The following is a 25,546-nucleotide window of genomic DNA, read 5'->3' on the forward strand; positions in this document are numbered from 1 at the left end:
TCGTAAAAGAAGAAGAAGAAGCAGCAGAAGAAGAATGAAGAGGCGGAATGACAGTGTTTAACGTTAGTTAAAATTCTGACCGCTGGAATTAAACTGATGTAATATAAGGAGACTGCCTGTTAAAACAGTATTCCCTTGACCCAAAAGAAAAGACACTCCTGGTAAGTGAATCTTCTGTTTGATGTAATTTTTACAGATACAGGAAGGTCACAGGAAAGCTTCAATAACTATTCACTAAAAATGAAAACGAAGGGAAGTTGGTCTAATTATTATTATCGGTTTGACTAAAATTCGCATAACTGTTAATGTTTTTAAATTTTGCGCAGGGACAGTGGAGCTGTGCGGTGTATTTATTTCAAGTACATCTGCAGGGAACTTAAGATATTTTTATTGTATTTCATTATTAGCGTTACTATATTTTTTTAACACACTAGAGAGATAACGTTAATTCGTTCCATAGTTTCTGGAGTGCTTACTGAATGCTTTGAGGACGTTGCTGTCACACAGGGCCTGTCTCAATACCGACACGTTGCGGTCTCAGCACTTGACCACTTGTGTACTTGATTGACCTATCTTTAGTATTTGACGCAAGTGTTCGAGTGGGCATGATTCGTGGACATGAAGACCCCAAGTTTGTGTGAACACCCTATGCGACAGAGTAACGTTTAGCATTGTAAAACTATTCTAGGAACGTTTTCCTTCCCTTAATTTATACATTTTTATAAATATTTGTAAACTTCTACATTTGTTTTAAGTTTCTTGTAATTAAACATGTAACAATAAATGGAGCTTGACAAAAATACAAATGCAAAAGTGTATTTGTGGTTTCATGTGGCCATGACCACAAATATGGGTCATACTGACACATACTTGGATGTGAATAGCAACATTTATTGCAGATTTTACATACTATTGCATAAGAAAGTAAAATATAGTCAGTCTATTTCATAAAGGCTTGATTTTGAATAATACTTTTATCATCTTTTGCAGGTGAACGTGAGAAGATGGTTTTGAAAGAAATTCCCACAGAAAACATAACTCGCCCTTTGGGCCGGAATGAGGTTATAGGTTTACTCTTCCGTCTCACAATATTTGGCGCTGTCACCTATTTTACAATAAAGTGGATGGTTGATGCTATCGATCCAACAAGAAAACAAAAGGTCGAGGCACAAAAACAGGTATGGGGCTTTATTTCAGCATCAATTTTGTAGATGAGGGTGCCTTGCAAAGAAAGGGGATTCATTCAAACTATAGACTCTCACATAGCCAGATTTGTATACAGTAATCAACATTTGAAGTGGATAAAAATATTTCATCAGTTGTCTAAAACTATTCAATAAAACTCATTCTTGTCTCAGTTTTGAAAAAAAATGTATCCACTTCAAACGTTGACTACTATAGTCTTTAGTCTGAAATATGTTTTATTGTGAAATAATTATAATATCGCTTTTAGCAGCATGAATAACATTAGGATGTTCTTTTACATTACATCACTGTAAAGATATTTTGGTCATACTTTATTTTAAGTTACAATTCTCACTATTAAACAATTAAATAAGACTTTTAGCTCAATAAAGTAATAATTTGCTGCTTATCTATAATTACTAAGGTTTAGGTTTTGGGTAGGATTAGGTATGTACAATACGCTCATGTAGAATATATACTCACTTAAAATAGTTGGGTTAATAATAACCCAACAGGTAACCCATAGATGGGTCAATTTGGCACCGACCTTCTGTTGGGTTATTTTAACCCAATCCATTGGGTTGATAAGGTTAACCCAACAATTTGGGTTAAAAAAAATAACTAATTTGTTGGGTTATTTTGCCAAAAAGTGGCTTAACCACTATATAGTAATAAATTATTATTATAGTAGTAATCTTTATATGTAAATAAAAAATACACCGCTTTTATTACATTGGCAATGCTTTATTTAAATCCATGAATTTAGTACCACTCCTTTCACAATAACAAACGCCTGAGAGCAGTTTAGTTCATCCCCAAGCAGCAGGACAAGAGGGTTCTGTCTCTGTTGCTCCTCCTCCTTTAAGTACTGAACGAAATACAAGTATACATACATGAATTAAATAAATGTCCAACATTTATTGTCATAAATAATGCACCTAGAATTCGCAAAATCAACAAATTCTTGTTTTGCCTCCTGGTATGAGGGCCGAACCATCTTGCTGCACAATCTGTATGGCAGTGGAGAAAGGATAGCTGGCAGAGTTGTTAAAGCCCCATCTCCAAAGTGGGATCTCCAAGGCTGTCTTTATATCAAACAAAAAAAAAAAATAATAATAATAATTAACCTCATATCACAGGTGAAATGCTACAAATAGGGAATAAAACAGAGCTGTTATGCAGGATTGTCTCACCAGATGAAATGTTTGCTTGAACTGATAGATCCAAGGCTCTCTTCTCTTTTTTTGCAATACGAGAGGATCCGCAATGATGCATCTCCCCAAACCTCAAAAAGTTTCTTTGGTGTGTGGGTATAAAATACCCGTCCTGAGCAAACTAAAAATAAACAAAAACAGCACTTAAATCCACGCCATGCAAAGAGTACACTGGATTTATTAAAGAGATATTTTACACAAAAATGGAAATTCTGTCATCATTAATTCACCCTCCGCTTGTTCTAAATCTCTCCTCAGATAAACACAAAACATGATATTTTGAACAATACATGTAGCTAAACCATTCTTGGTCCACAGTGAAATTCCATAGCATTTTTGTCTTCGGTTGAAGTCAGTGGGGACTATTAAGTTTTTGATTTGCTTTGTCCTTTAAAGTTATCAATTGTGGTCAGCAGAAATAAATAAAAAAACAAAATCAACAACTTGAGGGTGAGTAAATGATGAATACACCCAAAAATCAGTGAAACACCCATACACTACGGCCAATTTAGTTAATTAAATTTACCTATACTGCATGCGTTTGGACTGTGAGAGACATGCTCCTCTGACCCAGCTCCAGGACATGATGGATTCGCCTCTGCTGCTGAATGAGTGTATGGGTGTTTCACCGATTTTTGGGTGTATTCATCATTTACTCACCCTCAAGTTGTTGATTTATTTATTTTTTCTGCTGAGCACAAATGATAACTTAAAGGACAAAGCAAATCAAAAACTTCATAGTCCCCACTGAACAGAGGAGAAAATGCTATGGACTTTCACACCAAGAATGGTTTAGTTACCTCCTCCTCCATATACCAAATGATGTTCGCTCCAACCTTAAAACAGAAATTTTAAATTTGTACATGTATGCCGGACCAAATAAAAACTAAAATCATGTGTTTACCCAGTTTAGCAACGAAGAAAAGATAACTGGAAGGCTGCAAGTGGGCATCTCCAGGGGTAACTTAAACAGATAAAGAGAAAAAAAAATATGAAAATGTGCACTTTTAGCTGCAGGATTAGTCTTTTATGCAAGTTGTTAAGGTGCATCACATTTGCAAATTTGGTGGGCAAATTAGGTCCATTTTACATGGTCAACTGTGCACTGATGTTTATCAGTGTGCTTAATTCTCATGCTCAGAAACTTGCAAAAGAGTCAAACTCCTGATAACATTTTCTACTGAAATAGCTGGAACCTGTCAGTAAATTTTCATAATGCAATAATTAATATAAATAGGTTAATGTCTGTAATATCGCAATTTACTTGGTCAAATGTTCCAGGAGTGAAGTTCTGAACTGTGCTTAGACTCTATCAGTCATCTGTACTCACCTGTGGCCTCATGCCTGATACAGAGTCTAATACCAAATTCACACTCAAATAAGCCACAGAAACGCCTTTGAAAGAGGCATTTGTGTTATTACACACTACCAGTGCTGTTCAAAAAAGTATAAATGCATTTACAGAAGAATTACAAATGTATAATTTGATTTTAAGACATATCGTGATGTAAAGACACTTTTACAGTATATGATACTGCTGAAGTGTGTGTATCTGTGCATTTGTACATCATGTACATATTACAAAATACAGAGCTGTTGTTTTCTCACCTTTATCAACAAGATTATCAAGGAGGATTAAAACTCGCTCTATCCAGCGCAACCTACAGTGAACAAACAAACAAAAAAATAAATAAACAACAAATTAACATGAGCTGACAGTCAACATTTATCAGTTGAGTGGTTACAGCATCACTAAAATCTCACCTGAATTGAAAACTGGGCAAGGACATGTATGTTTAAGGGCTTTGTATTATAAGCATATATTACTACTATTATTATACAAAGCTAGCAGATGTTACAATTCTTATATATATATATATATATATATATATATATATATATATATATATATATATATATATATATATATATATATATATATAATTTTTAGGCTTATATTTAATTGTTGTATGACATATATAACTGATTAAACATTTATATTAGCATCTAACATTATCAGGCTTGTGGTTTCATCAATGTAGGTTAGTATAAGATGTAGGGAAACTGCAATTTTCAGGGCCTTCAATAAAGTACACACAAATACTAATAATAACAACATTTACCTTTCAATAGTTAATAATCAAGTACCTTAAAATGGATAATGAATCTTCTTCTGGTAAAAGATGGTGTAGCAAGCTTCTGCTCTGCTCTTGTCCAGGAGGATAACGTCCTCACGTTGCGATCCATTCAGCGCCCTCTAGCGGCGAATAATAACCAATAATAATATAATGGTCGGATTCCGTACTTCTTGGGAAAACCAGCAACTTCCTGAACAAAATGTAGCACATAAATGTGTCTATATTAGCATTTAGTTGTTACAATATGGTTTCCTAGCGAAAGGACAGTGTTTTTTAAGACAACATAACATACCTTCAACAAGACTGGACGCGACTCCGGTTTGATGTCTCTGCTGGGTCCTAAAGACAAAAATGACGGCGGAATATCTCTAATACGTGTGTCTTTCCTCCAAAACAACTGTAGAGATGAACGAGGAGGTAGAGAAAGCGTTTTTATCCGCATGTAGATCGGCTATGGAGCGCGCACGCTTGTATCATCAATAATTAAGAGTCCAGGTGAAACAGATATAAAAAACATGACACGAAGAGGCAATTTGCTGCATTTCTGCTCTAATTTACTGCATTAGAGCTTGCATAAACTTTATACCGCAAGAGCAACATCACGTACGCATATTGATTCAGCGGTTCTGTGTCAGTTCAATCAGTTGACTGTTGAAATTCAAAAATTGTAACCCAACTGGTTGAGTTATTAAATAAATAACCCAATAAAGGTTTAAAATAACCCAACAAAGCACCAAATATTTTTAACTCAACCATTGGGTTAAGTAAATAACCCAATGTTTTTTAGAGTGTACATTATAAGTACAAGTGGTGGAAAGAGTACTGAAAAACCATACTCAAGTAAAAGTACCAGTACTTGCCCAAAAATGTAGTGCAAGTAGAGTAAAAGTATCTGTTGTAAACATTACTCAAAATGTGAGTAAAAAGAAGCCCTTTTAAAACTACTTAAGAGTAGTGAGTAGTAAGTAATACACTGTGAAAAGTTGATGCGTTACTTCTGTTTGTTTGTTAATTCATTTGTCCAGATTTGTTTGTTCGTCCGTTCATTCATCGCTTCCTTCATTCCTTAGTTTGTTCAGTCCTTCCTTTTAATCGTTTGTTTGTTTGTATTTTTATTCCTTCCTTTATTAGGTCGTTCGTTCCTTCCTTCCTTCCTTAGTTAGTTCAGTCCTTCCTTGATTCCTTCCTTCATTTATTTGTTCTTTCCTTCGTTCCTCCGTTTATTCGTTCGTTCGTATTTTCGTTCGTTCGTTCCATCCTTCCTTCTGTCCTTACTCACTTACTTACTTTCTTCCTTACTTCATTCCTTAGTTTGTTCAGTCCTTCCTTTAATCGTTCGTTCATTTTAATTTTCGTTCCTTCCTTCCTTCATTAGATCGTTCCTTCCTTCCTTTAATTTGTTCAGTCCTTCCTTGAATCCTTCCTTCATTCATTTGTTCCTTACCTCGTTCCTCCCTTCATTCGTTCATTTATTCATATTTTCGTTCCTTTGTTCGTTCCTTCCTTCCTTCCTTCTGTCCTTACTTATTAACTTACTTTCTTTCTTCCTTCCTTACTTCATTCCTTAGTTTGTTCAGTCCTTCCTTTAATCGTTCGTTCATTCGTATTTTGTTCCTTCCTTCATTAGGTCTTTGTTCGTTCGTTCCTTCCTTTCTTCCTTCCTTCCTTCTCTCCTTAGTTTGTTCAGGCCTTCCCTGAATCCTTTCTTCATTCATTTGGTCATCTCGTTGTTCCTCCCTTCATTCCTTCTCTCATTCATTCATTCGTTCATTCATTCATTCTTTGAATCATTCGTTCGTTTCTTCATATTTTTGTTCCTTCCTTCATTAGGTCCTTTGTTCATTCATTCTTTAATTCGTTCCTTCTTTCCTTCCTTTCTTAATTTGTTCAGTCCTTCCTTGAATCCTTCCTTCATTCGGTCCTTCCTTTCATTCTTCATTCGTTCCATTTATTGGTAGTTTAATGCTGTTTGGTGATTTCAGTCATCATACAGTCGACAACCTTCATTTTCTCATCAGTGACATGCAGTCTATAAAAAGTCTCTGGGTCATTGCGTAAATGATTTTGGACATCTTCTTGGACATTTTTTATGCTTCCAAAAAGTTTGCTGCATTTATGAAGCGCCCATGTCTTGAGGTAGTTTAATATGATGCGATTTGATTGGTCAGGAATCGCAGGACTGTTTTTTTTCTACTCCCCAAAGACAAGCAAAAAATAAAGTATTGACTGCAGGTTGAAGGAAAGTGTTGAAATAAAAGTAATACTGCACTAAAAATGTATTCAAGGGGAAGTAAAAGTACACATTTTTAAAACTACTTAGTAAATTACAATTTCTGAGAAAAACTACTTGATTACAGTAATTTGAGTGTTTGTAATTTGTTACTTTACACCACTGATAAGTACTAATAAACAGTCAATATCTTATTAATAACCAGGCAATAAGCCTGTAGTTAATAGTTACAATTTGTAATTAAACTAAAATAATTCTTTCTTTTATTTTTAATTCTAATCCTTATAACGAAAATAATTTTGCCTTAAGCACATCTCAGCATAAAGCCATGTTTAGTCTGTTTTGTGTTACTTGATGACATGATGAAGTACACTTGAAGAGAAGTTCACCCAAAAATAAAAAAAAAAATGTCTGTCACCATTTACTCTCCCTTCACCTGTTCCAAACCTGTTTGATTTTTTTGTTATCTCTATTGAACACAAAAGAAGATATTTTGAAGAAAGCTGGGAATCTGTAACCATTGACTTCCATAGTTTTTCCTACTATGTAAGTCAATGGTTACAGGTTTTCAGCATTCTGTAAAATAACTTCTTTTGTGTTCAACAGAAGATAGAAGCTCATGAAGGTTTTTAACCACTTGTGAGTGAGTAATTTGTAAGTAAATGTTCATATTTGGGCGAATATCCTTTTAACATTCTCCGGTGCGTTGCTTAAAACAAGAGGTTTTGAATTCTGCAAATAAACTCTTGAGATGTTTTTGGTAAACTATATTTTGGTTTAATGTTGATAATAAGCTTCATTGTCCTTTCACAGGCAGAGAAACTCATGCGGCAGATTGGAGTGCAGAATGTGAAGCTTTCTGAATACGAGATGAGCATTGCAGCTCATCTTGTGGATCCGTTGACGATGCAGGTATGGAATGATGTCACCTCCTTCAGATTTAATTTATTTGTATTTCATTGTCTCTATATCACATTTTGTCTTTTTAAGTATGCGAAAGTTCTGTAAATGATTCATGTCACATGTGCCTACAGATTACATGGCATGACATTGCTGGTCTGGATGAAGTCATTACTGAACTGAAAGACACCGTTATACTTCCAATCCAGAAAAGGCATCTGTTTGAAGGATCCAGACTTCTTCAGCCACCAAAAGGTATGATGCCAACTCACCTACCAATTTTGTTTACATCTAATGGACATCTAATAGACATCATAGCTAAAACAAGGCTAAATTTGGGCCGTCAGTAATCAAATAAACTGGCATATCTATATTCATTCCTATATATATGATGACTAGTCTAATTTTGGATTATTGTTAGACATATGTTAGATTTTCACTGAAATACCAAGTTTAGCCTTGTATTAGCAAAGCAGTATATGTTTAGACATTTATTTTAAACACAAAAAATGCTTGCTGAGTTAAAAAGGACATCAGTTATTATAAAAATAATATTCAACTGAGGTGATAATGATGCCACGACGCAAAGTGGATTTTTGTTTTTGAATAGCTTCTGTGTGTAGTACTGTGCTGTGTCCCAATTCACATACTATTCGTCCTAAGTAGTATTCGAAAAGAGAATTACTAGCGTCCCAAATGGCACAATATATACTATGCACTTACACACTCAACAGCATGGTATATGTATGTAGTGTTGTCCTAAATGGAACACTTAAGTTTTTTTACTAAGTGGAAATTCAAACCGTTTCCCTGATGACGTTTGCCGGTTGCCAAATTAGCTAAATAAATGACCAAGCTACCAAATAATACCTGCCATGATTATTACTACTGAATGCGTGAAGTGTCCATCATTCCACACTTCATTTTACTAGCTGAATGAGTGCATCATCCGGGTAACTGAAGTGCAATTATTATTATTATTTTTTTTTAGAGTTTTCAGTGTGAACACACTCAGGGCTTTAAGTATTCCGGCACCATGCCGGATCTCCGCCGTGAGGCCATGAGGGGAAAAAATATATATATTTTAGAGCCTGTGCATGCCGTTTAATTAGGGATGCTCAAAATAATGGATTAACCGTTAACCAAAAGGATGCGTTTGTAACCGATTAATTGTATCAGTTAAATGATAAAAAATTATATGATTTTATATATTTTTAAAGTTTGGCTGCATAAGGGGCCGATCACAGCGAACACACTTTTTGCATTGAAAGGGGCATCTGTTGAATGGTTTACTAACGGCCGCGAGTGTTTTACGTGCTGAGAGCCTCACGTTTTGCCATTGCGCTCTGTGTGCTCGAGCGGAAAAAGCGTGTTACGTCAGTCGTGTCTTTTTTTATTTTTCAATCAAATGAAAGCACTGCAGGGTTTCTGTTGAGCTGTCAAGACGACTACGGCAAACTTTTAATGATGGAGGGGAGACTTGTGGTCGCTGTTTCAAGTTATCCAGAGCTGTATGACTTTACAAATCTTGAATATCACAATATTAATAAAAATTACAATTTTAACATCGACAGCAACACTCGCGCACAATACGAGTCAGCTGATTCAGTTGTTTACTAGTGACATACAAAAGAGCACCGCGCTTCTTTTTTTCTTGTCAACATAAAAGGCAGTGCGGTGCGCCTCGCGTTTTTGGAACGGAAAGGCATACTCGTTGTAATCGGCCCCTAAATGTGCAACAAATATTTGTTAACTCTTGGGACAGTAACACATGCAAACACATGTGTCTAAAGACGTATTTTGCCAATGAAGCAAAATGAAAGAAGGATATTTCTGGTCACAGATGAGTTGAAATAAACCAGCACTGATGCTGATCGCCTCTGTGTGAGCCGCTTCATAAACTTAATAAATAGGCTATTCATGATTTAGTGTACAACCAACAAACTAACCTTTTTCCATTTGGAAAATTACAGTTATTAATAGTTCTTATATAGTATCAGTTAAAATAGCCTACATAATCTACCAATCAAACAAATCCAAAGATTTTCTTGATTTTTGTATAATGATAACTCCGCTCCAAACTGAGGCTTTCATTTTACAGCTTATAAAACATGTATACAAATTAATGCAGTATCATATGTAAGCAACAAAATTGTTATACAAAAAGTCAATATATGAGTCTTGAGGTTCATTGTCATTTTCTTTCATCACACGCAGCACGTGCACGCATGAACCGCGAGTGAGACGGAGGAAAGAAGTCATAATCATAAGACATAATCTTAAATCTAATGAATTTTATTAAAAATGTTGACCGAGGTTTTGTGAAATAATAATAACAGCGGAGCATTAATTAAATACATATTTCCTGTGGAGCGATAGATTGTCCATGATTGGACAAACAGCAGACCCTCAGCCTCCTCCACTGTACCAGCTCTATCTTCTGGTCCAAATGTCTTAAAAAGAACAAGTTTGCAAGACTTTGCTTACAACCCAGAAAAAAGAAAAAGTAAGTGATAATGGCCTTGATTTCTCTTGAAGAGAAGTTCACCCAAAAATGAAAATGTCTGTCACCATTTACTCTCCCTTCACCTGTTCCAAACCTGTTTGTTTTTTTAATCTGTTGAACACAAAAGAAGCTATTTTGAAGAAAGCTGGGAACCTGTAACCATTGACTTCCATAGTTTTTCTACTATGTAAGTCAATGGTTACAGGTTTTCAGCATTCTGTAAAATAACTTATTTTGTGTACAACAGAACATAGAAGCTCATGAAGGTTTTTAACCACTTGTGAGTGAGTAATTAGTGAGTAAATGTTCATATATGGGTGAATATCCAGTTAACACCCTTTAACACCTACTGTGTCCCAAATCATAGTATGATCTAGGGCTGCACACTTTGGAAAATAATTGGCATTCTGATTTTGTTATTCTGCAATATATATTACTAAATGAATAAACAATTCACCAGATGACTTGAATAGCTGTATTGAAATAGAATTTATAATTTTAGATTGTTTAGGATGATTCTGTAGGGAAGTGCATCTGTATACAATATAATAACCAATCTACAAGTATAAGTAAATGCAATAAAGTGCATTACAAATGAAATAAACAGAGGAGTCTAACAGTATTCAAGCACAGTAATGAAAAATCAAATGTAAAATTATACTACATAGTATTTGTTTTATAAATGGTTCAGTGAAATTAATCATTACTAACAGTACAGTTTTTTAGGCCTGAACGCTTTTAAAATCCACATACAGTCACAAAGTTTAAACACATATGCAAAAAAAAAAGATAAATTATAATCCAGAGTCAACAATACATAACTTACAATGTGTCGATTGCGAATGATCAAATTGAGATACAGATGCTGAAACAATATATTGTGTGCAGCCCTAATATGTTCTATGTTGAAATGATTCTTGCAATGTTACCCAGATGACGTACTATTTCTGGCACATTTTCAGAGTGCAATGGTTATGATTTAAGGTACACCAATGTAAGCGCATCAATGTGCCTTATTGTTATAGGTGCATACATTAATGTAATGTGTTTTCATGTTAAATTAATCTCACATTTTAAATTGAAAGTAAACGAATGGCAAATAATTTAACTTACACTTAGAAATACCATTTAAAGGAAATGGTACTGGTGTAAGCTACATTTTTAATTTGCAGTGTACTGTATAAGCTTTCACCGTGTAATACTCAGTACTCTTGAGTATATTTAGAAGCACTACTTACTTCTAATTTGAGTAGTACTTAGAGCAGATACTTTTCCTCCTCTTAAACTACCTTTTTTTTAACCACTGGACACCATAAACCCTGGATAACACCACTTGCAGTCAAAACAAGCTGTTTGTTAAAGTTTCCATAAAGTTTTCAGTCAAACTCCAGACCTTATTCTGAGGAGGTTTTCTTGTCATCTTCTTAGGTGTGTTGCTGTATGGGCCTCCAGGCTGTGGGAAAACTCTCATAGCCAAAGCTACTGCCAAAGAGGCTGGTTTTCGCTTTATCAACCTGCAGCCATCCACTCTCACAGACAAATGGTACGGAGAGTCCCAGAAACTGGCTGCAGCAGTGTTTTCACTGGCCATCAAGCTACAGCCCTCCATTATTTTCATCGATGAGATTGGTAAATGTATATTTTTCATTTCCAATACTGTAGTCCAGCGTGGCACATTTATGGAGCATCTGTATTTACTTAAAATTAGAGCTGTTTGGCTGTTTTAAAGGTGCTGTGAAGTGCTTTGAAATGTGCATTTTCATTCAATTTTTGACGTAATCTCAACTGAAAAATGAAGAGAGGGTGTAATATATAGTAGCTCCTCCCCTTTTTAAAAACAGCCAATAGAATTTTGTTTTTATCACAGCTCTGCCAGTGAGAGTGGTTGAGATCAAGCGCATCAAATGAGAAGCGTCTTAAAGGAGGGACATATCAGACACTAGAGAGCATTTGATTGGTCACAAGATTTGATTAGAAACTGAAGTATGAGGTGATGTCAAAAAATTTTTAGGCCAGGGGTGTCAAACTCATTTCAGCTTAGGGGAGGAAAATCTATTCCCAAGTGGGCCGGACCAGTAAAATCATAGTGTATACAACAACTTCAGATTGTTTTCTTTGTTTTAATACGATCAACATAAAACATAAAGCTGGAGCCTGAGGAAAATGTACATCTCACGGGAATTTGTAACTTTTTGAGTGGCTAATTCATATTAATTCGTACAATCTCATTCATACAATTTAGTACGATTTGCTTCTGCACCAATGACAGTTGGGTTTAGGGGTGTGGTTGGGTGCCACGCCTTTTTATATCGTAAATTTACATATGACTGAACTCTAATTGAACCCAAACTGTACGAATTAGCCACTAAAATAGTTACGTTTCCGTGTGAATGATTTGCTATTGCTCCAGTGGACACAATTGGAACAGCAGTATCTTATATTGAAAATTATCAGCTCATTTTTATACTTTACAGAATCATCTCGCTCGTATGTTTGACACCCCTGATTTAGCCGGAAGCGACTAAATGGAAGCTATTGATGTTTATATCTTCTGAATGCAAATTTTGTCAATGTTTTGAAGCACATAAGCTTATTATAGACATCCTTAAGACTAACATACTTATACTCACATCTTAAAAAGCTTTACTTTAATTTCATGGTAACTAATGGCAGTAGATTGTAAATTTGGCCATTTTTAAAGTAACGTATATTCTTCTTCATGTTTTAGATTCCTTTTTAAGGAATCGCTCAAGTTCAGATCATGAAGCCACCGCTATGATGAAGGCTCAGTTCATGAGCTTATGGGACGGGCTCGATACTGACTACAACTGCCAGGTACAATCAAGCATCTGTTTGTATTTGTAGTGCAACTTTTGCGAAGTTTAGTAGTTTGATCACTTGAGTAAGTTTCTTTACCCAGCTGATGTGTTGTGGTTGTTTTTTGCACAAAGGTCATAATAATGGGAGCCACCAATCGGCCACAAGATCTCGATTCTGCTATTCTCCGAAGGATGCCTACAAGATTCCACATCAATCAGCCTGTAAGTCCACTGATATTAGCTCAAAATGTGGTTCACTTTTTTTTGGAAATAGCCTAATTTTTATTTTTAAACTGTGGAGTTTTACCATTTTTTAATTCATTCGGCAAACCTGTATGCACCTTTAGCTTAGCTTAGCATAAATCATTGAATCGGATTAGACCAGTAGCATCTTACTCAAAAAAAAATAATCCATGAAGCCTTGACGGATGTGAAGAATCTTGACTCATCTGTAGTTACATTGTGTACTAAGACAGACAGAAAATGGAAAGTTGCTATTTTCTAAACTCATACTGTTAGGAACTATACTTTTCGTCATTGATTTCTGTCAGCCTTAGTACATGATGTAACTATGGTTGTCATGATACTGGAATTCGATACCAATCGGTACTGACATTTTAAAAACGTCCATTTCCCGCGAACGTTTGAGCGCTATGGGGCACGTTCCTAAATAGCACTGATTTGCCATTGAGTACACGTGCTCAACAGAAATGACTGATTGGCCGTGAAGGTCATCTGTTTACCAAAATCACTGCTGTTTACCGAGTGTAACAACAGATACAGGGACACTGGAGCATTCCAAAGTCACGTCGATCAGCTGGTTTATCTATAAGCTGACATACGAGCGATCCGCTGATGAATCCTGACTTTAAAACTCTCAAGTGTCCCTGTATCTATGGTTACACACAGTAAACAGCAGTGAGTTCGGTGAACCGATGACTTTCAAGGCCAATCACAGTCATTTCAGCGCTCAAATGTTTGCGGGAAATGGATGTTTTAAAAATTTCAGTACCAATTGGTATCGAATTCCAGTATCGTGACAACCCTAGATGTAACTCCAGAAGCGTCAAGCTTTAAATAAGAAAATTATCAAAACTGTTATTTCAATTTTTTGAGAGAGATGCTAATGGTCTAATCTGATTTAATGATTTAAGCTAAGCTAAGCTAAAAGTGCCACCTCCAGACCGGGAGATTGGCTGAATGGAATCAAAAATGGTAAAGCTTGACTGTTTACCTCGAGGTGACTAGTAAAAAAAATGGAATGTTCCTTTAAATCAAAATGTTCATTTTACTTCTGAATCATTAAACTCTGTAGTAGTACTGATAAATGAGTATTTGTTGTGTATTTAGAATGTCAGGCAGAGGAAGGACATCCTGAAGCTGATCTTGGAAAATGAGAACGTAAGTTTAATATTAACTGGACTTTCAGATGACTGAAAGTTGCTAGTGCTGAAAGAGCACATTTTCTTTTTCTGAAGGTGGAGTCTGCGGTGGAATTAAGTGAAATTGCAAAGCAAACTGATGGGTTTTCTGGAAGTGACCTCAGAGAGATGTGCCGAGATGCTGCTCTTCTGTGTGTGCGTGACTTCGTTCACCAAGAAAGGTAAACTTTAAAGGGATAGTTCACCCAAAACTAAAAATTGTCATTATTTACTCACCCTTCACTAGTCATCATAAATCTTTATGAGTCTCTATTTGGTGTTAAACAGAAAAGAAGATATTTTGAAAAATGTTGAAAACCGGTAACTATTGACTTCCATTATGCCTATTCTAACAAGACAGGTTCTATTGGGGGGCGGGGGTGGGTGTGGGGGGGGGGGGTGCTTTCACACCTAGACTTTTGTTTCGGAACCTGGCGCGTAAATTAGTTAGCGCGGTTCGTTTGGCATATGTGAATCCAGAATTCGCGCTTGGACCTGCGCCAATATAATCGGTCTGAGATCGCCTGAATGAGGTAGTCTCGGCTCGATTGAAACGAACTCTGGAGCGGATCGATTGTAGTGAGAAAGCATTGCGATCTGAACCAGGCTATATCACACACTTTCATTTTTTTTCCCCTAAATGCTGCACATTTTTTTTTTTGAAAGATATAATATATTTTTTGCCAGAACTAAATTGCTATTTTAAAAACAAATCCCCCCCAAAAATAATAAAACAAGCTAAAGACTAAGTAATATAAACAAACTAAAACTGACTGTGCTGGGATTTTACATTTTTAAAAAAATATATATCAGAATATCTCTGTTTTCTGGCATAAGCTGAGGTCTTTGCACATTTATAATGTCCTCTGCTGATGAGAGAACTGTTTCACTGGGGACTGAGATGGCTGGTGTGGAGAGGTAAGCCTAAACAAGAAACAGTGTGTACAGAGGTGGTCAATAGGCCATCTGCTCCAGGGGACTGGCCACTGGCATAAACTGATTATAAAATTACTAATTAAGTAGAATAGAGACATGAACATGTTGAACATGATTATGAAGGTGAATAATTACCATTACTTGTAAAATAATTAGTATAAATATCAGTGTGATTTACAAGAGATAATCTTGAACTTTTTAAAATATTTAACAATAAGCAAATTATTAAAATATGCATAAACTAATTTGGAAAGGAGAGGGTAAAACTAATCTAATACCTGCTACTCTAACGGAACAACTTTCTCTTTAAGTCTGAAAAACATCTTCACACTTTCATTATGAAAACACTGATGCACTGTGTAATCTCTGTAGCACTCGTCAGCGCAATCTCTGGTTTGGCTTATTAATATTTTTTTGCGAATAGACATCTGTGGCAGTAGTTTTTCCCTGTGCTGATGGTTTATGCACATCATATTTGTTGTTCTGTTAGTGTAAGTATTTTTGCTGTATTTACACACAGTTTGTACTTTGTCTGGTGCACTTCACCGCTGTCATTTTACTCTACCGCCCCACCTCTTGCTCACTGCTTATGTGCGGGTAAACCAAGATTTCGCCTGTAAACAGTGCTCCCTTTGTTTAAAACGTGTATCGCTATTTATTCAACATTTCAACCAGTTTAAATCGTCATATATTTAAATCGATTTTTTAGCTGACTCACGGTGAATCGTTACATCCCTAATTTCAAATTAGTTTTTTGTGCATGTTTATGAGACTCATCGACCCAAGTCACACAAGTTGCAACTAGTCATTATAATTGTAAATTGTGGCATAAAATACAATTCAAGTCCCTTTTGTCCAAGGTAAATGATCTTTTGTTTTCATCGCAACAGCAAGTTATCACATTCTCACATCTGTCATCTGATAAGGGTTTTACATGAACAGTTAAATACTTTTTAACCACAAAAATTTGCATCCCAGAGCAAGTGCCAGACACACGTTTGTGAAAAAAGGCACTTTTTAAAGAAAACTAAACAATTGTTTCTCAAGTTAAGATCTTTAGTCCTCGGTTGGGGACACGTAGAGCCTTTTGAAGTTGCATTGTGTGATTGCAACAGAAATCTCTTTCCATTGAAGAGATACTCATCCATTAGGAAACAACACTTCCTTTTATTTTCTCTGGAAATGAACTTATTAATGCCGTTTTTTTTTTCAGTAAGCTTAATGCTAGTTGCATTATTTGGACAAGTGGGGATTATGTTTTGAAAAGTCCAGGTTTTTAAATCCTTACAATTTTCTGTTATACCATTCCTTTTACAGCTATTTTATTGAGTTTTGTTTAGAGAAACAGTATCTCCAGCAGAAAAGAACCCTCCACATCAAAAGCAGTCCATGATTCAGGAAACATTTGAGAAACAAATCACTTATAAACCAACATCCAAGCATGCTATGGACCTGAACAGTGCAGTGGCTTACTTTATATCCACAGAAAAGAAAGATATCCAAAGATGCCTTTTCAAGTTGTAGAGAAATCTGTGTTTTTTAAAAACTAATGAACTAAGCAGAAGTCAAAGATTTATTTGAATTATTTAGCCTGACATGTTTACTGCTCTAAAATATTTTGAATGGTAAAATAAAATATACTGTGTTCTAGTGCTGTGGGATTTGGGGAAAATATCTAATTGCAATTTATTTATTTAGTTTTATTTTATTTAAATTTTTTTAAACAAATTTTGCAATTTCGATTGGATTTGCGATTTCATTTTGTAGTCAAGCTTTAGCTCAATATTCTGTATCGTAGCTTCTTACTGCTAAAATGCAGTGAGTGTTGGTTTAAAAAAGGAACTGAAAAGATATTAACTAACTCCAACTTTTATTCAAATTTACTTGTAAATATTCAGAAATTAAACACTTATTTTTCTCTAGAGCAGGTATTCTCACACGGTGGACCTCAGTAATCCTGCAGGTGGATTTCATTATTAATATGCTATATTAAAATTATCAAAGTAATGCACTTTGTCCTGGTCTCCGATTGATTACTTCAAACTCTGCACAAAAACAGCCTCATGATCGCATCTCCAATGTGTGCACGTAACTCCGTTCATTCACAAACTGTTCATTCACAAACAAAGTGAAAGTCTCTCCTTGTGTATTTTTGAGTGAACTATTTAATATATCCGCCTAGTTGTCCAAATAAATGTAGTGTGAGTGTTTTATAACATGCAGCTGCTCATACAGGAGAATCTAGCGGTATTCAATTGTGTTTCTGCCATAAAATAAAAAATAAACTTGCATATGAGCTTCAGACGCTCTCTGGCGGAGCTGTTCACTGTTCCTGTCAGTGATGTACCAATAATCCAGCTGCAAACTCAACCGCCTTTAGATAGACAGATCAACAGATTTAGGCTATTTTACTGTATTTTACATTTGTCTGTATATGTTTGAAAAGTAGCAGAAGCTGTTAATAAATATGAGCATTTCATACAAACAATTTAGAGAAAATGTCAGACAGGTGGGCCTTCAAAAAATGATTGGATAAAGAAGTGGGCCCTGAAGTGAAAAAGGTTAAGAACCCCTGCTCTAGAGCATACAGTAGTGAGTCATGGCATTAGTTATCTCTTGGTGCCTTCGTGATGTTTTTTCATTTGGTGTAACAGCTGCAGACAACTCTGAAATTGTACTTTGCTGTTGCTAGCTACTAGATTGAGCACCACTGGCAATACGTTTAGTTGATTTTTTAGCAAGGCACACCTCGTATAACCACCTGTGGTGCTTTTTTAGGTGCTGGTTGTTGTATTTCCTTGTGCTGTGTAGTGATGCAACAATTATAGATTTTGGTTGTACGATTATAGTCTGAGGAATAATCACGGTTACACAGTTATCACGATTATTAAGCATTCGTTAATTTCAAAACACTACTAGTTTAGTAAATCACATAAAAACCTCTTAAATTTCGTAGTGTTATTTATTGCTGATCAGTAATTAAATAATACAGCACAGAATAATAATTAAAAAAACAAACAATAGTCCTTTTCTTTTTGGACTTTAAAATAAGTGAAAAGTTTTTGGCATTAATTAATAATTAATATCAAGTAATAATTTTACACTGAAATTTAATGACAGAAAAATGAATAAATAAATATATATAAATAAGAATAAAAAAATATATATTTGTCTAATGTAAATCTAAGCGACATATTTAGCTATGTATTTTCCTTTCAAAGAGAATAAATGTAGTCAAAGGCTGCTGAACCCTAGTCTGAAAGGCAATTTAGATCTGAACTATTACAAAATTGTTTGGTATTTTCATTTTGTATTTTCTTTTTTATTTGGAGTAGAAATGTGTATATTCCATACAAAGTATAAAGCTGACTGGTCAGTTCTTGTTATGTGACTCGCAGCATTTGTTCAACTGGGTGTGCACAATGCGTGCGCAAGCCACGTGCCTCCATTGGAAATAACAAACTTGCACGCTCAAAAAAACAAACAGGATATGTGAATGGCCCTTAGTTAATAGCCTCAGCCATAGTTAAAACCGGCCTTTAATTCACTGTGTGTGTGTATTGTGTACAAGCTCGAAACTTTAAACTAGTTCCGTGCAGAAATGTGGTGTTGAGAAGGCTTTACGATTAATTAATCGTGATGAATTAATTCTAAACTGTAAAGATGGCATTCTAAACTGTAAAGATGCCGTTTTAAACTAAAGATGCCATTCTAAACCGTAAAGATGCCGTTCTAAACAGCAAAGATGCCGTTCTAAACCGTAAAGATGCCGTTCTAATCTGTAAGGATGCCGTTTTAAATTAAAGATGCCGTTCTAAACTGTAAAGATGCCGTTTTAAACTAAAGATGCCTTTCTAAACTGTAAACATGCCGTTATAAACTAAAGATGCCATTTTAAACTGTAAAGATGCCGATTTAAACTGTAAAGATGCCGTTTTAAACCGTAAAGATGCCATTCTAAACCGTAAAGATGCCGTTCTAAACAGCAAAGATGCTGTTCTAAACTGTAAAGATGCCGTTTGAAATTAAAGATGCCGTTCTGAACTGTAAAGATGCCGTTTTAAACTGTAAAGATGCCATTCTAAACTGTAAAGATGGCGTTCTAAACTGTAAAGATGCCGTTTTAAATTGTAAATATGCCGTTTTAAACTGTAAAGATGCCGTTTTAAACTAAAGATGCCGTTTAAACTGTAAAGATGCCGTTCTAAACTAAAGATGCCGTTCTAAACTGTAAAGATGCCGTTTTAAACCGTAAAGATGCCGTTTTAAACCGTAAAGATGACGTTCTAAACCGTAAAGATGCCGTTCTAAACCGCAAAGATGCCGTTCTAAACCGCAAAGATGCCGTTCTAAACAGCAAAGATGCCATTCTAAACTGTAAAGATGCCGTTCTAAACTGTAAAGATGCCGTTTTAAATTGTAAATATGCCGTTTTAAACTGTAAAGATGCCGTTTTAAACTAAAGATGCCGTTTAAACTGTAAAGATGCCGTTCTAAACTAAAGATGCCGTTCTAAACTGTAAAGATGCCGTTTTAAAACCGTAAAGATGCCGTTTTAAACCGTAAAGATGCCGTTCTAAACCGTAAAGATGCCGTTCTAAACCGTAAAGATGCCGTTCTAAACCGCAAAGATGCCGTTCTAAACCGCAAAGATGCCGTTCTAAACAGCAAAGATGCTGTTCTAAACTGTAAAGATGCCGTTTTAAATTAAAGATTCCGTTCTAAACGGTAAAGATGCCGTTTTAAAACTGTAAAGATGTCATTTTAAACTGTAAAGATGCCGTTTTAAACTGTAAAGATTCCGTTTTAAACTAAAGATGCCTTTCTAAACTGTAAAGATGCCTTCTAAACCGTAAAGATGCCGTTCTAAACCGTAAAGATGCCGTTCTAAACTAAAGATGCCGTTCTAAACCATAAAGATGCCTTCTAAACCGTAAAGATTTCGTTCTAAACCATAAAGATGCTGTTCTAAACCATAAAGATGCCGTTTTAAATTAAAGATGCCGTTCTAAACTGTAAAGATGCCGTTTTAAATTGTAAATATGTCGTTTTAAACTGTAAAGATGCCGTTTTAAACTAAAGATGCCTTTCTAGACTGTAAAGATGCCGTTTTAAACTAAAGATGCTGTTTTAAACTGTAAAGATGCCGTTCCAAACTAAAGATGCCGTTCTAAACTGTAAAGATGCCATTCTAAACTGTAAAGATGCCGTTCTAAACTGTAAAGATGCCGTTTTAAACCGTTAAGATGCCATTCTAAACCATAAAGATGCCATTCTAAACCATAAAGATGCCATTCTAAACCATAAAGATGCCATTCTAAATTGTAAAGATGCCGTTCTAAATTGTAAAGATGCCGTTTTAAATTGTAAAGATGTCATTCTAAACTGTAAAGATGCTGTTTTAAATTGTAAAGATGCCATTCTAAATTGTAAAGATGCCATTTTAAACTGTAAAGATGCCGTTTTAAATTGTAAAGATGTCGTTTTAAATTGTTAAGATGCCGTTTTAAATTGTAGAGCAGTAATCACAATACCGTGAAACCATGATCATTTTTATCCAAGGTTCATACTGTTTTTATCCAAGGATCATACCGTCAGAATCTTATATCGGCCCATGTCTAATCAGAACATCAGGGCGAGTAAGTAATGACTGCGTTTTTCAATTGTGGAAAGACTGCAGATCCTGGACAAAGAATGATCTTTTCATTACATAAAATTTTTTTCTTTCCCATAACAGTCCAGAGGAAGACTTCATCCGTCCCATCAGGCAGGAAGACTTGCAGAGGGCAATCGAGAAAATGAAGAAGTCCAAATCTGCAGGAGTGCATGAGGCGTTTATGCAAGTACCACTGGACTAAACCTGATGCTGCTGTTTTAAAAGAAAATCAATTTAGGATTTGGCCTTTTTTCTTTCTTATTTGTGGCATATCGTCATGTTTTGCAAAAGGGGGAACTCAGGATTTTTAAAAGGTGGAATGGAGGCTTTTTTGTGATTACCATTTATTGCACTGTAATTTCCATGCTCTATTTTTGTCCATCCAGTAATGAACCTTATTCACGAAAGAAGTGACTTTCCAAGTAAAGCGTGTAAAAACCATTCCTAAGTAAATTGTTCCATGAAATTTAGTGGGACGGTTTATGAGAGAATGAAGAGTTTACAAGAAAAAGGTCCATTGTGTTTGTAAGTTCGGTTTGGGTTGTGTGGTTTTGTTTCTGTAAAACCCTATGAAAAGTTTATGAAGATGTATAACAACAGTGTCGTTAGAGATGGCTCACCCAAAATTGAAAACTGTCATTATTTACTCATCCTTCACTTGTTCCAAACCTGTTTGATTTTCTTTCTTATGTTGATCACAAAGGAAGACAATCTGAAGATTGTTGGGACAAAACGGCCATTGACTTTCATTGTATTTTTGTTCCTACTGTGGATGCCAATGGCTGCTGCTTCAGAATATTTTAAGAAAAAAATTCTAAATGTTTTGAACCACTTGAATGTGAGAAAATGATGGAATTTTGGGGTAAACCATCTTTTTAAAATGTTTAAGTACAAGGCACCCAATTTCTCCTGCAACAATTATTGAGCTAATGTGTAACAACACAATTTTAATATTCAACTGTTCTCCAGTAAATGAGATTGAATGAGATGTGTTTACAGATTTATTTGCCTTTCACATTAAATAAAATGCTTTAAGGATGCCTATTTTGGTAATAGGCTAACTTTACAAGTCCCCTAGAGATAAACAGTTGGGATTTTACCAGTTTTCAATCCATTCAGCTGATCTGTGTCTGGCAGGAACATTATAGTTCAGCAACTTAGCTGCTGTACCTTGGCTGTAGCAGATGCTACACTATTATGTAGTGTTATTACCTAATAATCTAGCTGGGGACTTATTGCAGGTGCTGCATAATATCATTGCTCCTACTTCAGCCATTCTACGGCAGCAATGTTGCTTGATTATTATGCAGGAATGAGAGTATAGTTCCTAGCTCTATAGCGAACCTACAAAATAGCAACTTTTCATTTTCTGTTGGTCTTAGTACATGATGTAACTACAGAAAAAAAAATAAAAAAATCAAGCTTTAAATTTGGAAAAATTTTTTTTTTTTTTTAAGTGAGATGCTACTGGTCTAATCTGATTCAGTGAATTATGCTAAGCTAAAACAGGTTTTCTGCAGGTTTCAGCAAGTTAAATTTAAGACTTTAAGACCATTATGAATGTAATTTTAGACTCATACAGGGCTAAACGCTAAGGAGTTTCTGAATGGCCCAGATGGATTTTTATATTTCCTATCAAAAAAAAACTTATTATAATTTAATACATTTAATAATACAATAATAATTTAATTTTAAAAATGTAAATTTTAGGTTGTTAGCGTTACTATTTGATATGCCCTCACACTGCCCATATCATGTGTTACCTGCATTCCATATATGGACATATGCAAATAAATGCATTCCGATTCTGCTGAAAACCGAAGTGAGAAGCGTGTTATTTACCGTGTTATCTAAGATTATTTACCGGTTATGCACAAAAATGACTGCACCAACATAGATATTTCTTAGCAAAATATTTAAAATATTGTGTCAAAACAAGCAAGCTCTAGTTGTAAACATTCACTTTTTTCAACTTTCTTTAATATAAAAAAAAAAAAAAAAAATGAACAAATGTTTTAAAGGTTTTGAAATCTAATAAATTAGTCTTTCCAGGTCAATGTCCTCAGCAGTAAATACACAGAGAACTTTTAAACAAATAAAATAAGTGAACCATTATGGTAAATACAGTTAAAAAAATGTTAGTTAATTTTTAAATAAAAAGTTTAAAGTTTTATTGAGATGGATTGTTGGTGATTGTATGGGTGTTAATGGCCAGATTGGGTAGCAGTACATGAACAAAGGAAAATTAAGACCTGTTTTAAAAAGATTTAAGACCTACACAATATTTCAGTAAATTTAAGACCCAGTGGACACCCTGTAAAAGTGCTCCCGCCAGACCTGGAGATCACCTAAATGGATCAAAAAAATAATAAAAACAAAAAGGTAAAGCTGCGGTCACACTTTTCTGTTTGAGCTTTCAAAATTCTGTCGTTCGGCGCTCCGAAAAGGGGCGGGATTATACAGGATAATTAGACATTTAAAAAAATAAGCAATTGGTCCATGTTTTAAATTTCTGTCCAGAGAGGTCATGTTTTGATCCTCGATTGGTCTCACGCAGTCAAGTGATTGACACACGAGCTTGTGTTTTCCGGTCTGATGCATTCATGTGCATATGAATGGAAGTCTATGGGGAGAAAAGACCAGTGTGATCGCAGCTTAAACTGTTGAACTCTAGGTGACTTGTTAATTGAGCCTATTTACAAAAAAAAGTGAAGTGTTCGTTTAAGCATAGCGGTTGTATGATGGCCTGTTGTATAAATATTTATTTGCATTATGTTAAAAAATGCTTGAACTAAAGCATGTGAGGGCCAGTGCCAATCCGCTGATGTTACATGTACCCATCTGTCAGGTGTTATTTTTTAAAGTTCGAGTAGGGGATATGAATAATGAAAAAGTATTCTTCTGAAACTTGCCTATGGAGGGAAACCTCATTTAAGATGGCCACGAATGCAACTGTTTTTCATTCAAGAGTCTTCCCAATTCACAACAGCCCACTGCTCACGTCAGTTTAACCATCTTTAGGCTTCCGAATACATTTAAGATGTTTCGTTTACTCTGCACAAGAATTAATGACCATGGTTTTGTCTCAAGTTTATTGGAATGGCTACCCGATGCATATTACATCCAATGTTGTAGAAAATGGCGTAAATCTTAAGTTTGTACAAAAGTCAGAATGAAGTAAATGCATTTCATGTAATATAATAAATATGTTTAGGTTGTTCCGTTTAAAAATGGCAAGACAATAAATATGCTCTTGTTCCTTCACATTGGATTCCTCAAGAGTTTCATGTTTATGCAGTCAGCATATATCGTTCACATTCGCATATCGTTCTTTACAGTAACTCATTCGTTTGGGAATGTAACAGTAATGCCACATTTACATTAAGGCACACACAAGTGTCAGCATACACTTGACTTTCATTACAGTCTCCTGATTGTTTTTTAATTCTTATAAACAGTGTTAAGGAATTATCTTTGTATAAAATGAGTGTAAGACAAGCACGGCTATATAAAGCTTCAGACGAGGTAGGCAATATATTGGTACTATTTCTGTCAAGCATTGTTAGGTCTGCTTGATAAGAAGTTGTGTAGTTTGACTCAACTATGCTTGTAATACAGGGTAACCTAAAATATACTTTAGTTTGTAATTTGCTTGGGATAAATATAGATATCATTTATCTAAAAGTGTGTGGTACATATTAGTCTAAAAATGATTTCTTAGTACAATGTAGGATTGTAGTACATCATCCTTCTGGTGAAGCAATTTCTATAAATCCTACAAAAGTGGATATAGAGCTGTGCTGTTTGTGTGTTCACTGGTCTTTCTTCAGAGAACTGTAATACTCCACCAGGACTTTCCATGCTTTGGGAGCCATGAAGCCATCTGGAGGGTTTTCTCCACTGCGTGCGAGGCTCCGCATTTTGGTCCCAGAGATGAATTCAAATTCGCCATGTCTGTAAAACACAAAAGCAGTTGACTTGAGTTGCAGATTAATAGTCAGCATCTTGTGCTGGATCTGAGATTAATCAAATTTGTATATAGAATGGGTCAAAAGGGTAATACAGGTTTAATTTTTTTCCTCATTACATTGTAGCATGTCCTGTTTATTTTTGTCCTAATCAAAAATATATTTCAGTGTTACAATTTGTATATTAACAAAGCATGTTGCCAGGTACAATAAGAGCTAGGATGGTTTGATGATATGTCAATATACTTTAGGGTTCACAGCCCCAAATATTATATAAACCACTAAGTTAAACCCATTTGTCAGCAAGTTGTTACATATTAGGGGCCCTATCATACACCTGGCGCAATGAGTAAGAAGTGTTTTGTGCGATTTGTTGCTGTTTTGAGACTAGCGCAACCGTAATTTTCACATTTTGCACCACATTGTGTCAATAGCAAATCCATTTGTGCCATTTTATGGACTCATGGGTGTGCTGGTCTAGAAAGGAGGTGTGTTAAGGTGAGTTGCCATTTTGAGGATTTGAAATAGACTGCGCCATTGACCAACTGAAAGCTGGTCTAAAGTCCAGCGCAG

At 35.2% G+C, this 25,546-nt stretch overlaps 2 protein-coding genes and 1 long non-coding RNA gene across 3 annotated transcripts in view; 1 reads left to right on the forward strand and 2 right to left on the reverse strand.

Moving 5' to 3' along the window:
• atad1b (ATPase family AAA domain containing 1b) lies at positions 1–24,269 on the forward strand. The gene is made up of 10 exons (XM_056468937.1): positions 1–161; positions 991–1,178; positions 7,581–7,679; positions 7,802–7,922; positions 11,602–11,802; positions 12,902–13,008; positions 13,125–13,214; positions 14,343–14,393; positions 14,471–14,595; positions 21,087–24,269. The coding sequence occupies exons 2-10, from the start codon at positions 1,005–1,007 to the stop codon at positions 21,205–21,207; spliced, it is 1,089 nt and encodes a 362-aa protein (XP_056324912.1). The 5' UTR covers positions 1–161; positions 991–1,004; the 3' UTR covers positions 21,208–24,269.
• Positions 2,100–3,348, reverse strand: LOC130238053 (uncharacterized). The gene is made up of 3 exons (XR_008838599.1): positions 3,304–3,348; positions 2,379–2,520; positions 2,100–2,270 (listed from the first exon to the last, which is right to left on the reverse strand). It is a non-coding gene; the product is annotated as an uncharacterized LOC130238053 (long non-coding RNA).
• papss2b (3'-phosphoadenosine 5'-phosphosulfate synthase 2b) overlaps positions 24,083–25,546 on the reverse strand; it is a 15,489-nt gene continuing 14,025 nt past the window's right edge. The window contains exon 12 of the mRNA XM_056468936.1: positions 24,083–24,959. Coding sequence (XP_056324911.1) covers positions 24,818–24,959 — 142 coding nt within the window. The 3' untranslated portion in view covers positions 24,083–24,817. The remainder of the gene's footprint in view (positions 24,960–25,546) is intronic.

Source organism: Danio aesculapii, chromosome 12 (genome assembly GCF_903798145.1).
Source record: "Danio aesculapii chromosome 12, fDanAes4.1, whole genome shotgun sequence".
NCBI classification, from domain to species: Eukaryota; Metazoa; Chordata; class Actinopteri; order Cypriniformes; family Danionidae; genus Danio; species Danio aesculapii.